General features: G+C 47.0%; 1 protein-coding gene across 5 annotated transcripts in view; it reads left to right on the forward strand.

Annotated features, from left to right (window-relative positions):
* ZFHX3 (zinc finger homeobox 3) overlaps positions 1–18,054 on the forward strand; it is a 345,739-nt gene that overhangs the window by 203,352 nt on the left and 124,333 nt on the right. For all 5 annotated transcript variants that reach the window (XM_065567681.1, XM_065567684.1, XM_065567683.1 and 2 more), the window contains one exon: positions 16,212–16,443. In XM_065567681.1, coding sequence (XP_065423753.1) covers positions 16,212–16,443 — 232 coding nt within the window. The remainder of the gene's footprint in view (positions 1–16,211; positions 16,444–18,054) is intronic.

Raw genomic sequence — 18,054 nt, forward strand, 5'->3', positions numbered from 1 at the left:
CCACCTGCCCAGAGCTGAAGCTCTCAGACTTCAGCCTGGGCCTCATCAAATCTAACATCAGCCCTGGTGACCACATTATAATAGGATCACAACCCACTTTGGGGTCCTGACCCACAGTTCGAGAACCCCTGTAATAGTGGGCTTCATGTCCAGAGGTAGCCAAACCTGGCCCTGGATGTGGACAGGAAATAAGTCAGCATCTCATCTCCTGCTTCTTCCATTAATTTTTCCTGCAGATGTAACCCTTTCCATGACAGAGCACGTCTTTTATCTGTCTACTGTTCACACCACTGAACCAATTAACCTTTCAGAGCCAGAACGCATGCCTCCATTTCCCTTCTCTGGAGTTTATAAGCTGGGCTCACCTGCAAGTTTAAGGCATTTGTGAAGTTGAAGTATAGCAGTCTTAGTTTTCACATTCTTTCTAAAAACAAAGGAAATGTCCTGACCCAAAATGTTAAGATAGTAGTAGTTATATTATTTAATTAAACATTCTTAGAATGTTAATTATTTTTTTAAAAATAGTTGCAATCCTGGAAATTCAGAGCGAAGATTTCAGATTGCTGAGCCTAAACCCACCTAGTGTTGCCTGTCTGGCTAATTTTGTGAACTGCACTTTTGGACATGAAGTCTCCTGGCATGTGTGTCTGGAGGGCAGGACTGGGAATCAATTCAAGATGGTGGTAGGGTTGCCAACTTTGTAATATTTTAAAACCAGACACTCCAGTAGGAGTGCTGGAACTTCCCCTTCTCCTGGAAGGTGGTCCTGCTCCTGCCCTGCCCCTTCCCCCTGAGGCTCTCCCCACCCCGCCCCATCGCTCACTGCTTTTCCCCTCTTCCCCCGCCCCCCACCCCCGCATGGGTCTGGTGGGACTCAACTGCGGAGCCGGGGCTGGGAGCTGCTGCCACCCAATACAGGGAAGAGGTGGCCCCAGCTGATGACTTGACGCCTCCCCGCCTGCCCTGCCCGCAGTGACCGGACTTTGGGTGACTGGACACAGTCAGGTCCCCTTTTTGACTGGACTTCCTAGTCAAAAGCTGGACACCTGGCTACCCTAGCTGGCTGTCAGAGGGAATAATGCATCCGCTAAACAGAAAGCAGGTTTTGCTCTTCCTGTATGAAAAGCTAACAAACAACCCTGCTTTCCTCCACCTGAAACCCCTTGTTTTTCCAACCCCCAGACTTCATATACATCTTCCTCCCTCATATCAGCCATTGATACTCTTACAGTTCACCTGGTGGTTGTAGCTAAACAACCAAAATGTGCCTGTTCATACTGTATAGGAAGCAGGATCTTTCGGCCAGGGCCTGTCTCTGGCCATCACCTCCTCCCCAACCCCAGGCTTGCTTCTTCCTGCTCCTCTCCGGCCACAGTGAGATTAAGCTTTTTGGATTGCTGGTCTCTTGCTCCTCCTAAAATGGTTGAGAGAAGAAATGCATGGAGGAAGGACAAGTATTAGCCCCCGGGGTTGGTACTGTGGAGTTGCACAGATATGGAGTTTGCATAGCTTCATCTTGGTGCTGTACATCTTAAAACATACACTTGCTGTTGCACTTGCCAAGGAGTAGCTTTTAAAAATCATGTTCAACGTTTTCGTCTGATGTCTACAGTGACTGTTCCTCATTGAGGACTAACCCCCTGGAAAGCATGACATTTGTAAAGCTGTATCTGTTAGTGGCAAGCAAAACCTCCCTAATTTAGCTTAGTCTCAAACTTTCCAAAAAATTGACTTTTTGGCTGAGACTAAACCAACTGCAAACATCACAGTATTTGCAATAGTGAAAGCTACTGTAAGTACTGCAGATGTCAGTGCAGGAAAGCTTTCCTGTGAGGCTTTTAGTCATGTCTATCATTTGCATAGTGAAACTCTGTTGACTGCTTTGAAAATTTACCTGCTGATGTCGTTTATGTAAAACATGCATCACCTGGGCCAATTTTCCAACAGTATTTTGATCTTTGGGATCTGGTGATTCAAGCTTCCCTCTTAAGCTTGGATTTGTACACAGGCTCTTGTTCATTCTTGCTGCAGTTTACACTTATGATCATCATGTTTCCTCGTAATGTAAATTGATCGGGATTAAGGTTGCCTGCAAACAGCATGGCTGTCTCACCTGTCCTGCTAAACAGCTAAGAAGTCTTGATGGACAAAGGTAAATAGGTGATCAGAGACTTCTGCAGTAGCGGCAGGGCAGGGGAGGGTGGATCGTGAGGTAGCAGGAGAAGTCTAGAGCAGGGAAGTGTAGTGCCAACTCTTGTGACTTTATCATGAGTCTTGTGATATTTGTTCTTTTTGAAGCTCCAACTCCTGGAATCAGGTAATTACACTAGAATTCCGCTTTCGTTTAAAAAATAAGCAAATTCCTAGCCCTCCTGGTTGCAGAGAGAAGCTTGAAAATCCCATCAGAGTGCCCCCAGAAGGCAAATGAAAAGACAACAAACCAAATGTGTCCCGTTTTCAGCAGTTAAATGAATTTTAAGCCAATAATGATTTTTGGGGTTTGACTCTGATATTTTTGAAGGCTTGGGGCTGGTGATACTGAATAAAGGGAGACACTGAGTGCTCAAGTCATTCCACTTCCATTCCTGTTCATCTCTGCAGTGGTCGTTCACACACACGAATAAGGGATGACAGTTAACAAGGGAGAGGATTGAGAGGAGGACGACTGCCGGGGTGGAACGTCCTGAAACGTGCACATTTTGTTAGTTTGTCTTGGGATTTTTAAAAGCGAAAGATGTTGACCAAAAGAAGTAAGTCTTGAGGTTTGAGAGCAACACTCGCCAGAACAGTTTTGATCCACATACGTGGGACCCTAGGAGACGTACCATCGACTGCGACTGTTCGCTTGTTATTGAGTTTGCTAATGACAGTAGCATGCCACTACATTCATCTGCCTCGGTATTGGAGCATGTGCTTGTTAGAAACATTCTGTGGAAGCTGTTCAGTCTCGAGGGGATTGGAAAGCTCTTAAAATTGTGTTTTTAGGAAGGAATTGCTCCGGTATGGCTGCCAGTCTCGTAATGGAATAGTGTGGGAAAGGAGAAGACCATGATTGCAAGCAGGATGCCAAGTGAGCTGAGCTCCATCACTACAACTGTCTTTTTGTCATGTATTTATACAGTGCCTAGCCCAAGGGGTCCTGGTCTGAGAGTAGGGACCGAAGCTGCTACCACAAGACAAACAATAATTTGCCAGATGGAAACTGGCACCTTCAGCCACCTGGTTTTACTCCGTTCATGTCTCCTCCCGTTGTTTGTTTGACTCTTGGCCCCAGGACAGCAGTGTTTTCTTCCTCTTGATCCATGACTTTCAGAGGAGGAAGTGGCTGGTGGATAAAACTGAGCAAAGAGGCTTTCCAGGGACTTGCTAAAGAAAGTGGGAGGGATCCTGGTGATACTTGTATGCATGTAATGAGCATGCAGAGTCTTTCACCTACCTGACTCTTCTGTGATGAATGATTAATTCATGTTCTCAGGCCAACTGCGCAATTAAGCTAAGGAGAGGAAAAAGTCCAAGTTAAACCTAATTTGGCCCCATCTTGTTTTCTGTTAATCTATGCTGTTGTGTGTCCGTCTGTCCCTGGAGAGTGTGGGGGGCTTGCTGCTCACTGAAGCCTGCATAAACAATGTCCTTGTTAAGAGCTGATCGGTTTAGGAAGGCCATGTGAAGAAGCCAGCCTGCCAAAGACGGCGAAAACTGGTGCTGTTGCCTCCCTCTGGGCTTTAGCCCCTCCTCATTAAGCTGTTCCGGGCTATTGATTGGGAGCTTGTGTTTGGAAGAGTCTTACTTACTCCATGCATTATCTTGACAGATTGATCAGACCTGATTGAGAACCTCTTAAAGGAACGAACAGCTGTAATGGGAAAGTTGGACTCTGTCATCCGTTAGGATGATTCTGGGAGTGAGAAGAACAAGGCTGACATCTTGGAGCAATTGTATTTACAATTAACATGGCTGAAAACGATTGCCTCTATTGATCCCCCCTTCCTGCAATTACAGCCCCATTGTTTACATTCCAGCACTTCAGTTATAAAAAGGAAATTCAATAATTATTGCATTATTTAAAGTTAAAGTGCCACAGAGTTTGCTGGCTACGCTTGCTGGTTGATTTAACGTTCAGTAAAATCCATGTTGAGCTCTCCATCTTTAGGCTGAACAATATTGGCTTTTAATGAGACTTAAAGGGGTGGGGGAGCAAAACCCAGTCTACTAGGTGTTTGTCTGGGTTGTTTATGGGGGAAACTCAAAAGCACTTCAGAGTAGCCAAAGGTATTGTCCTTCCCTCTTCACCACAAGCAACAGCCTCATGGCCACCAGAGAGAGCATGTCTGGGCCAGACACCTTTCATCTTACTCTGAACCCCAATGGGGACATCTCCCCTCCCTTGCTTCCCTCTACTGGCATATGTGGAGTACACAGGGGAGATTGAAGGTTCAAGGGGGTTATTGATAAGCCAATAATGAGGCAGAATGAAAAGCTTTTCTCCAAAGTGTGAAAAGACTGTGATGGGTCTTATCCTTTCTGGGTAAGATGGCTTGCTTTTTCCAACAGGCTGATCCAGAACTCGATTAATAAATAACTAAAGGAGGGTAAAATAATTAATGCAAATAAACATGGGTTTATGGAAAATAGATCCTGTCAGACTAACTTGATATCTCTTTGAGATTACAAATTTGGTTGATAAAAGTAATAGCATTGACATAATATGCTGAGATTTCTGAAGGTATTTGACTTGGTACTGCACAACATTTTGATTAAAGAACTAAAATGATAGAAAATTACCATGGCACACATTAAATGGATTAAAAACTGGCTACCTGTTAGGTCTCAAAATGTAACTGTAAACGGAAAATTTGTCATCAAATGGGTCTGTTTCCAATGGAGTCCCGCAGGGATCTATTCTTGGCCCTACGCTATTTAACATTTTTATCAATGACCTGAAAGAAAACATCAAATCATCACTGATAAATTTTGCAGATGACACACAAATTGGGGGAGTGGTAAATAATGAAGAGGACAGATTACTGATTCAGAGCTATTTCAATTGCTTGGTAAACCAGGCACGAAGAAATAGTATGTAGCTAAATGTAAATATATATACATCTAGAAACAAAGAATGTAGGCCATACTAACAAGCTGGGAGACTCTACCCTGGGAAACAGGGACTGAAAAAGATTTGGGGGTCGTGGTGAGTAATCAGTTGAACATGAGCTCCCGGTGTGACTCTGTGGCCAAAAGAGCTAATGTGATCCTGGGTGCAGAAACAGGAATCTCAAGTAGGAGAGGAGAGGTAGTGGTAGAGGAGAGACCTCTGCTGGAATCCTATGTCCAGTTCTGGCAGCCATAATTCAAGAAGGATGTTGATAAATTGGAGAGGGCTCTGAGAAGAGCCATGAGAATGATCAGAGGATTAGAAAACCTGCCTTACAGCGATAAACTCAGAGTTCTGTCTATTTATCTTAACAAAGAGAAGGCTAAGGCGTGACTTGAGTAGAGTCTAAAAGTATCTACACGGGGAACAAATATTTAATAATGGGCGTTTCAGTCTAGCAGAACAATGTATAACATGATCCAAGGGCTGGAAGTTGAAGCTAGACAAATTCAGACTGGAAACAAGGTGTAAATTTCTACCAGTGAGAGTAATTAACCATTGGAACAATTTACTGAGTGTTATGGTAGATTCTCCATCACTGGCAATTTTAAAATCATGATCAGATGTTTTTCTAAAAGATTTGCTGTAGGCATCGTTTGTGGGGAGTCCTCTGGCCTGTCTTTTACAGGACATCAGACTAGATGATCTTAATGATCCTTTCTTGCCTTGACATCTACTATGCAGCATTACCTTCAAGGAGACAGGTAACATGATGGCAGATTCTAAGACCTAAGACCCTGCACAGAGACGTAGGGCTCTTCTCAGTGATGCTGCTGTCAAGTGTTTGACATGTGCATGAAGGTGCACTGTAATTACTGCGGAGTCATACTGTTAGTTGGGTTCAGTTATTGCCAAGTAGGATTTAAGAATGGGAGCATCCCCTTTAGGGGGACAAGAAAGCGAGGACCTGCAGAGAGAACCTTGGCAACAGCATCTTCCCCGTTGTGATATTTGATGTTTTACTTAAGGTCCCAGCTACGGGGGCTGTGATCACATCAAAATCTCAGCTTTGTTTATTTATTTATGGGGGGGGGTATGTTTCTAGCCCTTAGAGTTGTGTAGAAAAATATAGACAACATGAACCTTAACGGCTCAAAAGGCAAATAAAGACCTAAATTTGTTTAAGAACCTCATGGCTTGTTCAGTGATTGGAATTGGCTGTACTAGGAAATCTTGAGTTTGGGGAGAAAATTTTAGGGTGAAGACTATGATGTCTGGTTACAAAAATGACCAAGGAACACAAACTGCAGACAGGTGTGGGACAGAAGGTCTGGACTTCATACAGTGTGTGCAAACTGTTCAGAGCAAGGTGGGAATTCCTGCTTGGAGGCATGTATAAAGGCAAGGAAATGGAGGGATTTCAAGGTGAGGGTGTGGAGATCACTTCTTTGTGAGCAGTACACGGTTGAAGGACATGCGAGGAGTTTAGAGACAGTGAAAGTTCTTCTTTTGAACCTGCTGCAGTGAAAATAAATTATTCCTTGTTCCTGCAGACATCCGGAGAGGCATGCCCAGCAAGGCGCTGGTGGTGAGCAGGTCCACCCCGTTTCAGCAGTCAGCCAGCATGTGTTCTCACTGTAGTTAGTTTCACCAGCTTCTCAGATGGCTCCAGGAAATTCCAGCAGGGGCTGCAGGTGTGAAAGGAGAGTAAGATGAATTGAGCCAGCTCTGATTTTTATGGAGTACTTGGAACAGTCCAGCATCAGACAGCTGCTCCGCATGACTTTCATTAAGGATCCAAATTCTTGTGTACAAGGATTGTATGATTTATCTAGTGCAGCTATGGCTCTGCGGGCTGTGATCCCTTCCCTTAGTCACAATATTCTGCATACATGGGTCCTAGCCTCAGACTCTCGGGATCGATATTTTGATGTCTTATCTAGATTTATAGATTATAAGGCCAGAAGGAACCACTGTGATCATCTAGGCTGACCTCCTGTATAACACAGACCAGAGAACTCCCCTGAATTAATTCCTCTTTGAACTCAAGCAGATCTCATAGAAAAATATCCAGTCTTGATTTTAAAATTGCCAGTGATGGAGAATCCACCATGACCCTTGGTAAATCGTTCCACTGGTTAATTGATCTCGCTGTTAAAAATGTGCAGTTTATTTCTAGTTTGAATTTGTCTAGCTTCGACTTCCAGCCATTGGGTTGTGTTCCACCTCTTTCTGTGCGATTGAAGAGCCCTCTAATATCAATTTTTGTTCCCAGTGTAGGGTATATATAAACTGTGATTGTCACCCCTTAACCTTCTCCTTTTTAAGCTGAAACGGTTGAGCTCCTTGAGTCCGTCATTAGAAGGCAGGTTTTCCAATCCTTAATCGTTCCTGTGGCTATTCTCTGACCCCTCTCCAATTTATCAACATCCTCTAGCTTCACTGGAGTTCCTCATTGCATACAGAGTTACAGCCTGGTGGTAAAAATGGAGTCCTTATGGGCATATGAAGTGCTTTCCACATAACTCCAGTGTCTATGGAATTTGTATCTATGGTATCCAATGGGCCCCAAACTGTGGGGCACACTCCCCTAGGGGGCTACAGAGGATTATTCGGGGGAGCATGTGGCAGGGCCAGGACAAGCTGCCACAGGGGGTGGGGAGGGAATACCACGCTTCCAGCCCTGCCCGCAGATCAGCTCTGCCCTCATTCCCTCTCTGCCCCCAGCCCACCTCCACCTTCCGCCCAAGCTCCGCTGCTGAGGAAGTCTTGGCTGTGCAGTAGTGCAGGGGGCTGTGGACAGATTCTCTTACTGGTAAGGGGGACGCGACTGGAAAAGTTTGTGCACCACTGCAATGGGCAGACTGAATTCAGAGGGCCACATTCTACCCTCCACTGCCCCAGTGTGACCCTGTATTACTACATTCAAATCCAGGGAGAGACTGTCCCTTTGTCATTAGAGTAACAGTGCCATCCTGTTTCCAAGGTTTGTTCCTGAACCTCCGCCGGTCCGGAATTGGAGGCAATGAGGCTAGTATGTGCTGTCCACCAAGACCTCGCTCACACAGCTGTGAGTGGGCCAGTATGTGTATACGTACAAGGGCTTTTGAAGTAGTCTGGATACTTGGTTTTCTCTTTTGTCCCATCTTGGGGAGAGGCGAGTGCTAAATGGGACGTATCTGTCCAGATACGAGTGTCCCGGAGGCATGGCAGACTCTGGTATTTTGTGCCTGCATTTGGCTCCTGCTCGCCTTCCTCTTGCAGCTATGTTTGGTAATTCTTTTAACATCTCTCTTTTTTAACTGACATTTACCAGTGCATCAATTATAGCGACTCCTGTGCTGGAAGGAAGGCTGCCTGAGAAGAGAGGTGCAAGCCTCTGCTCTTTAACATTACTCCTTTCTTTCACAAGACCTCTTCGAGGAAACTTGTATCTCGAAGTTCTAAAAGAAGAGACTAAAGACCCCTCTTTGGGCACTGATCTTCAGTACACTGGGGAAAGTATTGGATAATGTTCAGTCAGCTATCATTCTTGATATGAAATGAGTCCCATCGATTTGTAATACTAATGTACTGCCATGAACCCACGGCCAGTATTAGTAGTATAGAGTGACTGAAGAAAAATCAACAGTGGAGGGATGGGGGCGGGAGAGGGAGCATTCTAGTTTTTTATGTTGAGCCTAAGTGGGGCATGGTTTTGGGGGAGTATCACAAAGTATAACCCTGACAGAGTACAGCAGGCATGTTTAAAATGATCCCTTTGCAGCAGGTTCCCCCAGTCCACCTGATCCCTCTGGGCTCCTGCAGACTGCCTACCCCGTCACCTCTAGGAGACGGGAGGCATGAAACAAGAACTGAAAGCAAACCAGCTCTCTTGGACTGAGCGCAGGAGGGGTAGGAGTTCTCTCTCCCCAGGGTCCCCTCCATGGAATCTGAGCAGCACTAAGGGAGAGAGGGAGGGAGGTTTTTCCAATTCTGCTGCCTCCCAAGCCTCCAGCTATCCATCTTCCCTTTCTCTTTTTGTGGGACTCAAGAGGGAGAGCCCCAGTTCTGTGGCCCCTGGAAAGGCAACAAGAGAGGAGCCACATTACTATGTACCTCCTGGCTCTGCAGGTGAGGAGCCCTGATCCTTGGTACTTGTAATGGGTTAGAGAAGTGAGGCTGCCTTTTTGTGGCACTTAGGAGACCGTGGGCACAAGGACCCTTCCGTAGGGTGGTGGGTGGGAACTGGTTAGCAGATCTCATGGCCAGCAGACTGAGGGGCAGAATATGCCCACCATTGACCCTCTAAGGTTTGTTAGGGTTGGGTCTCCAATCTTGTGGGGTCCCTGGGATCTGCCGTAGCAGCCCTCCTCTCCAGCAGACCGAGGATCTTCTACAATAAAAACAGGGAGAAGTTCCGACGAGGTGAAGTGAAGGCACAGTCTGTTGTGTGTTTCTAAAAAATAATAAACATTACAAAGCAGGCAATTCAGAGTGAATGTTGCACTTCCACAACAGGCTAGAGTTACGCTTTACATAGGCACCAAACCTTTGACTTGGACACACTGAAGATGGCTCATAGATTTTAGGCAGACGAGAGCATTTCGTTCCACTGCACTGTCACTGGGAAGTGGGAGTATAGTGTCTTAATGCTACAGTAGGAATTGGCTTCCCGCACAGTATTAGTAATAAACTTACTGTACACATTCAAAAGAACACTTTCAAATTCAAAGCAGACCTGCTAAGCTCAAGTTAGCAGTTCAAGAATTGTGTGTTAATTAACAAATTAAAGATAATTATGTGGGTAAGGTATCCTACATTATTAATGCTATTTTTTAAAAAGCGTTGTATACATACGTGCCTGGATAAGTTTAGCTAGTTTCTGTCTTGATGCATTTATTTGTATTGCAGTAGTGTCTAGAGGCCCCAGTTGAGATCAGGGCCACACTCTCCTAGGCGCTGTACAGAGTAAGAGAGAGAGAGCCTCTGCCCTGAAGAGCTTGCAGTTTAAATACAAAAGAAAGAAAGGGTGTGGGGTTTGTTAGGAGAGGATTAAAGGGAAAGACGGAGGGGCCCCGCATTGAAGGGATGGAGGTGAGAAGAAAAGGGGAAGGGAAGGAAGGGGAAATGGAGGATAGTGTCATTCCTTCTCTCAGTTGTTTAAAAATTACATTGTCCACAGTAATAGGCTGTGAATGTTTATTATGCTGGTACTTATCAGAAAAGAATCCCAGACACAACCTTCCAGGACAGATGTTCATGAACAAGAATTGGAAAGTTAGTCCATCAATCCGAGGGTCAATTTCACCATCACTCTCTTAACTGATTTCTTTCACTTAGAGAGCAACTGAGCAGATTGATTTCTTTCAGATGAACTGTAAAAATAACATTATGCAACACTGTCTGAATCCGTCTGAGAAACTACAGCGTTACAATGGGGGCTGTCTAGTTATTTGAGTGTGAGTCTGGTTTACTGTGGAAGTAGTTTTAACTCTACGACCTGGGTTTCTAAATTAGGGTTACCATACGTCCGGATTTTCCCGGACATGTCCGGCTTTTTGGGCTCCAAATCCCCGTCCGGGGGGAAATCCCAAAAAGCCGGACATGTCCGGGAAAATCGGACATGAGGTCGGCGGATCGGGTGCCGGGCCGGGGGCTGGGGGCTCCGCCGGCGGTGCTCAGGGGGGCCCCGGTGCCGGGCCGGGGGCTCGGGGGGCCTGGCCGGCGGTGCCGGGCTGGGGGCTTGGCCGGCGGTGCTCGGGGGGGCCCGGGGCCGGGCCGGGGGGCTCGGCCGGCGGCTCGGGTGCCGGGCCGGGTGCTGGGCCGGGGGCTCGGCCGGCGGTGCTCGGGGGGGCCGGGTGCCGGGCCGGGCCGGGGGGCTCGGCCGGCGGCTCGGGTGCCGGGTGCCGGGCCGGGTGCCGGCGGTGCTCGGGGGAGCCGGGTGCCGGCGGTGCTCGGGGGGGCCCGGGGCCGGGCCGGGGGGCTCGGCTGGCGGCTCGGGTGCCGGGTGCCGGCGGTGCTCGGGGGGGCCCGGTGCCGGGCCAGGCCGGGGGGCTCGGCTGGCGGCTCGGGTGCCGGGTGCCGGCGGTGCTCGGGGGGCCCGGTGCCGGGCCAGGCCGGGGGGGCTTGGCTGGCGGCTCGGGTGCCGGGTGCCGGGCCGGGTGCCGGCGGTGCTCGGGGGGGCCCGGTGCCGTGGACTCGGTTGCCGGGTCGGGGACTCGGCAGGCAGTGCCGGGCCGGGAGCTCGGGGGACGGACTGGGGACCTGCGGTGCCGGGGGTGGGCCGCGCCTCCTCCTCCTCCCCCCCTTACCTGCTTCAGGCTTCCCGGGACTCAAATGTTCGCGGGAAGCAGGGGAGGGGGCGGAGACTTTGGGGAGGGGGCGGGGGCAGGGGCGGGGCTGGGGGCGGGGTTGGGGCCCCTTTAAAGTGTCCTCCTTTCGGAGGCACTAAATATGGTAACCCTATCTAAATGTCTGGTGGTTGTTTCTTTTAAACTCTAACCTTATTGAAAGCTAATAAGCAGACACAATGGTTGATGCTAATATCTTTATTATAATGTAATATTTTGATCTAACATATAACATTTGACAGATGACTTCCTTTGTCATTCTGACTTCCATCCTCCAAATGACACAACAGGGTAGGTTCCTCCACAGTCTAACTTTCTGATACAAAGTTGGTGTATTTATAGGAAAACCGCCTTGCTTGCATCTATTTGTTGCTACTTCTTGCTCTCTTGCTTGAGCAGGATTTTTTTTTTTTTAAATAGAGGACGGAATCAGGGTGTATATTTGTGGGAATAAAATAGAGAACCCAGTTTCTCAAAGGCAAATCTCTTGAGTTTTCTGATTAGCTTTTCTTCATCTGCTAAAGAGCTAGTAATGTGTAGGTCTTGTTCTGTGGCCAGGTACTAGAGATGGTAACGTACAGGGGTATTTCCTCCAGGGCTTCAGAACGGTTCTAGTGTTGAAATACAATCAGCTACACACTGAGACACACTTTTGGCATTGTAATCCTTCCCCAGCTGCCCTCTTCCACAGGGACAGCGGATGGCTTTGCATTGAGACACTAGATGTTTCCTCATTGAAGGGTTGTTTTTGATCTTTGTGTGTAAGAGTAGGTGTTGTGAGCTGCATGTGTTGCTGTGGTTAGTGTGTGTACAGTAACAGGCCGTATTCCCCTGGGAAGCTTCACTTGTGACCCTTATGGTTTCTATCAGAATGTACTTCTGTCTGTTTCTACTTTAAAGTGGAGCTTTGACTAAATCTAATCAATATTTTGCATTCCATGCGTGAAGAACCAGATGTTAGAAGTTTCCTATTGTTGGAAGGCAGGGTGGGAGGGCGGGGGTGAACAGCCCCTCCAGATTTACTGAAATCGATGTTCTCTGAACGAAGTTGGTTAGTTTTCTTTAGGAACAATATATTCTTTTGATTTTTTTTCAAGATGAATTATCGTCTAATGAAAGTTCTTGTTTAGTCTTTTGAATTTGTGCTTTGTGTAAGGGAAAATTCTCATCTGGGAAAAGCTTTACTACACGATGGACCATTAAGTGTACTTATCTATCTGTGTGTTTCAGCATTTTCAGTAACGCCCCAGCTAAAAATTGCAGGTGTGTGACTTTCACCCACTTCTCTCCTCTAGTGTAATTCTGCAGTAAAATCACAGTACTGACCTCTGTTGGTTTTCCATGGCAGACTGATGTAGGTCACACAGGATTTTGACTTCACTACAGGATGCAGCAGCAAGTGATGCTGGCCTGAGAGGGCAGGGTTTCTGACTACAACCCACATCCTTAGAACGGGGAACACCACAAATGAGCCACATTTATTAAGTTGTTTTAAATATATTTTCCCCAGGATGTAAGCCTCCCCCCCGTCAATCAAAGCACTGAAATTGTGCCTCTGTCTCCCATAGAGACCATGTCCATAATACTTCTCTGGAATCTTGCATAGTGGTAGCAACACTGCCAGTCAGGAAATACCTTATGAAAGGCTTGGAAGAAAATCCCCCAATGTCAGGTTATTCTGGAATTGCCCTCTTGGGGTTTCTTGCACTGATTCGAAGCAGCTGGTACTTGTTTCAGTTGGAGACAGGAAACTGGGCTAGATGGACCAGGTTAGCAATTGCTACATCTGTCTCTGTTCATTCAGGGTCTTAGAATTTGAAATTTGTGCCACCAGGACTTAAGAGGCTTCTGCACTCAAGGGAGCAAATACTTTTCTTGTAGCCCCATTGAGCAAGAAATCCGGGGCTGGTGGTAGGAGTGTGTTGCAGAAATCTGAGCTGGGCAGGACAGGGCACTGGGCTGGTTGAGCTGGGCAGGACACTGTCAAATCACTGCTCCCTTGCGTCTTCTTTTGTTTTTTATATCTGAAGCAATTGCTCTTTTTCTGGCTATAGCGTAGGCTAAGTTAATGCACAAAGACAGTAGAGATAAGAGCAGAGGAAAGAAGAGTAAAATGCCCACGAGAGAGAGAGAGCTCGGGAAAGTTTCTTTGAGGGCACCAGAGGGATTGGTGCCTTGGTGGATTCTTCAGATAATACAGTGAATGTAATTAAATACATTATGATCCCAAATGAGACTATTCTAATTAGCTGGATCAGGAATAAATTTATTCTCTTCGCACACCCCTTCTGGTCAAAAGCAGCAGCTCTAGCTCCTATCCAGTTTTAATCATGTCCTTGGCTTGGAAAGATTGTTGATCTCTTTGGCACCTTACTGCAGATCCCTGTGATCCAGACATAAAGAGCTGGGTAATGTGTGTCTTTAGCAGGACATCTGTACCCCAGCCATCGCTGGCAGGTACAACGAGACAGCTGTCTGAAGTCTAGGATAACCTCTCCTCATATAGGTAATGCTTTTTGGTGACAGAACTTGAGAATGCAGCCCAAGATTGGTTGATGTAAATTTCCCCCAAGTAGAACAAATGGGGAAGAAGGCTTTCCTGGGCTGATCTAGAAGGTGAGGAGCATGTGGTTGTGGTAAGAATGGACACTTTCAGGCTTGCGGTGCAGGACTTGGGTGATTGCTGAATTGCAGGTATGGGCGGTAATCCAAAAATGGCTTGGCCTGGGAATTCTTCCTTGACCTTTGACCTTGTGTCCCTGCTTCACCTCAGCAGGCAGGAACAAAATGCCATGGGGATGGGGAATGCTAGTGCAGAATATATGGGAACAGTACCAACTCTACCCAAAAATGAAAGAGCAAAGTGCGGCTGTGCTACGGCCCTCTGCATAGCTGAGAGGGTGAATTCTTGCCTCTGTCTTTCTCTAAGAATTCTTTGTTCCAGCCTTTGGGATTCACAGCAACGTGGTAAATTACATTTATCCCTTTCCCCAGTGTCCTGGAGACTCTGTGTCTGAGAACTGACAGGTTTCATTTGCTGATCAAGGGGGGAAAACTGTCCTCCACTGGCACTGGCTGGCTTGGCTATGAGATCTCGGTTTGGGAGGGGGATGCTGTTCTATAGCTTGCTCTGAATTACTTGAAAAGGAGGTTGTTGCTAGTGCACTCAGTCTCTGGCCATTGTCTGTCCCTACCTACGTCCAGCTCTACCAGGTCATCCTACGTCTTTCGTCCATTTCCAAGGGAATGGAACCTGGGGTGGTAGGCATTAAACCTTCTCTTTACAAACAAAAAACCCTGGGATGCACATACTCACCAACTGTGCTCTCATGGGCTCTTTCCAAGGTCCCTTGGATTGTTCATTGCAATCAAGGGCTGCTTCTGTTTTAGTCTTCTAAGTTTTAGTTGAGCATTTATCAGATGTAATTCTGTCTGTTGGACATAAGATCAGAGCTCCCTCTCTGATTTCCTCCCTGGAGCAGCTTTATTGAGAGAGACTCTTGCCAAATTCCACACGTAGGTTGTGAACAGTTTTTAATGTTGGATTGGTCATTTTCTTTCAGTGAAAAGGCTTGATCTCCATTGCTGCCGCTATACTGTTCCAGCACATGCTTATCTCCCTGACGACTTTCCAGGGAAGCAAAGAGTGGGAAGTTCTGTTTTAACATCCACAGGTGCAGGGAGACATGGATTTCAACTTTCTCCATCATTTACTACTTTTTTCCCTCATCTTCTCCTCTCCCTCTCTTGGGACAGCCCCAATCCCTAACATCTGTAGCCTCCCGCAAGACTTCAATGCCTTTCAGTGATCAGTTGTGGGAGAGGAGCACTGAAGCCCGATGCACATGGGGGCCCCCATCAGCCTGATGTTGTGTGGTCACGTCAAATCCCCTGTGTAGCCAGGCCGCCAAGTGAGGGACACGGCAGAGGAGGGATGGAGGCACTCAGTATCTGCAGGGATGTGTGTGATAGTGGGCTCACTTCTTTCACACGTATGATGCTCAGCTCCCTGACTTAGTACTTCTGTTTGCAATAGTGGACAGCCACAAGCAGTGAGTTATTGATGGCTTGTGTGGGACTTTGGATCAAAAATGAAGGTTGACCCTTACGATCAGTTACAATTGCGGGGTCTGCAGAGATGGTTTTCGGTGGGATTCAGTGGCTGAGGAATCAAGAGCTTGTCCTGTGCTGCCCTGACCACAGAAACATCATCTCACTGCAGTGCAAAAAGCAGCCTTTCTCTTGGTTCAGATCCACCCTTCAAATGCCCTTTTCCACCAGGCCTATGAAAGATAAACTTTGAGAGAGGTACGTTAACAGATCCAATCATTTTAAAAAAGAAACTCTGGAGTTCTTGATGGCCCTTTTAGTCCTCCAGTGCAGTTTGTTGCTGAAGTGTTTTGTCTGTACTGTTAGATTACAGTCTCCTGGGGGCAGGGAATGTGTGTTTTGTACAGTGCTGAGCACACTGGCAGCCCATTAATAAAAAACCAAACCAAACAGTCATATGCCCACTTGTCTCGCTCCTCTGCCCAAAGTCAGCCCAGCCTCTCTCTAAATACCATTGCTGTCAGTCAGCACAACAGTGCCAGGAAATCCCCATTCATGGTACCTTCATGGTATTCTCCACAGAGGAAATTCTTGCTCTTGTTCTTGTTCAAAGTGTGTTTCTGCTACTGAGTTTCCAAGAAGCCTTTCTGCAGCTTGAAGTACAGTAGCCCATATAGGCTGGGGATGAATCATTTTCTAACTCTGTCACTCATGTGTCTCTGCTTTGTTCTTCACAGCACCTTCAGCATCATGAGAGCGGGGTTGAGGGCGAAAGCTGCTATTATCACTGTGTCCTCTGTAACTATTCCACCAAGGCCAAGCTGAACCTTATCCAGCATGTGCGCTCCATGAAACATCAGCGTAGTGAGAGCCTGCGCAAACTGCAGCGCCTTCAGAAGGGCCTCCCTGAGGAAGAGGAAGACTTAGGTCAGATCTTCACCATCCGCAAGTGTCCAGCTGCTGATGCCGGTGAGTGGCAGTTCTTAGCTATTGCTATTGACTGGTGTATGTTCTGATATTTGATTTGGAGAGTTAAAGAGTTCGTAGAATTTCTCAGCCAGCTTCAGAATTTCCTTGTCATGGTCTGTCTCCCTCTTTCAAGGTGATAGTAGCCTTACAAGCCCCAGTCAGGATCAGAGGCCCATTGTGCTGGGTGCTGTACCAACACATCAGAAAACGTAATCCCTGCCTCAAAGAGCGTACAGTGTAGGGCCCCGACCCTGTGAAGACTTGAACACATGTTTATTTCATATATGGGAGTTGTCCCATGGGCTTCAGTAGGACTAATTGTATGTGTGAAGTTAAGTACACGCATAAGTCTTTTCAGTCTGGGACCTAAAATAACTAGGGACATAAGAGGATGAAGGATAAAATCAAATTCAGTCAACTTTCATAGGTGGATATTTGCATTTTTTCCAGATAATTATAAATAGGGCCCTACCAAATTTACCGTCCATTTTGGTCAATTTCACAGTCATAGGATTTTAAAAATCACAAATTTCATGATTTCAGCTTTTTAAATCTGAAATTTCAGTGTGCTGTATTTGTTGGGATTCTGACCCAAAAAGGAATTGTGGGGTGGTCACAAGGTTATTGTGGGGGTGTTGTGGTACTGCTACTCTTTCTTCTGCGCTGCTGCTGGCGACGGCGCTGCCTTCAGAGCTGGGCAGCTGGAGAGCGGTGGCTGCTGGTCAGGAGACCAGCTCTGAAGGCAAAGCCGCCGCCAGCATGGGATGGTATTGCCACCCTTACTTCTGTGCTGCTGCTGGCGGAGCGCTGCCTTCAGAGCTGGGCACCTGGCCAACAGCCACCACTCTCTGGTCGCCCAGCTTTGAAAGCAGCACACAAGTAAGGGTGGCAATACCACAACCCCCCAAAATAACCTTGCAACCCTCCTGCAAATCCCTTTTGGGTCCGGACCCCCAATTTGAGAAATGCTGGTGTCCCCTGTGAAATCTGTATAGTATAGGGTAAAAGCACACAAAAGATCAGATTTTACGGGGAGAGATCAGATTTCACGATCTGTGATGCATTTTTCATGGTCGATTATAAATAAGGGTCAGCTATGCCATGTGCCCCTCACATCTTCATTCACTGATTGATTTCCTCTGGGTATTGCAGCAGAGGTGGCTCTTGAGGAGGGGTTTGGAGGAGGAGAGGAGAGTGGCCTACAGACTGGTTCTGAAGGAATGTTCCACGTGGAAGGGGCAGTGTGGAAGAAGGCACAGTGATGTTTGTGAGAGACACTGGCAGGGAGCTGGAGGAGGGGTTCAGCAGGGTGCATAATTAGGGATGGCAAGAGAACAGGAATTCTGTTTCACAAAAGTTTGTTGAGGTTTGGACATTTTTGTGTTCTGTATTGGAATGAAACCAAGACCTTGCAAAACTGTGTGTGGGGGGCCCTTAACATCCCAGAATAGCCAATAGTCAGGCCACTCACCTGTATTATGGGAGACACAGGTTCATGTCCTTGTTCTGCTTGATTCAGAGCAGGGTCTTGAGGGGTTTCCTATGTCCCAAGTGAGTGCCTGTGCCACTGGACGACTGGCTGTTTCTCTCTCTCTGCTTTTGACCAAAAAT

Source organism: Chrysemys picta, chromosome 14, assembly GCF_011386835.1.
Source record: "Chrysemys picta bellii isolate R12L10 chromosome 14, ASM1138683v2, whole genome shotgun sequence".
NCBI classification, from domain to species: Eukaryota; Metazoa; Chordata; order Testudines; family Emydidae; genus Chrysemys; species Chrysemys picta.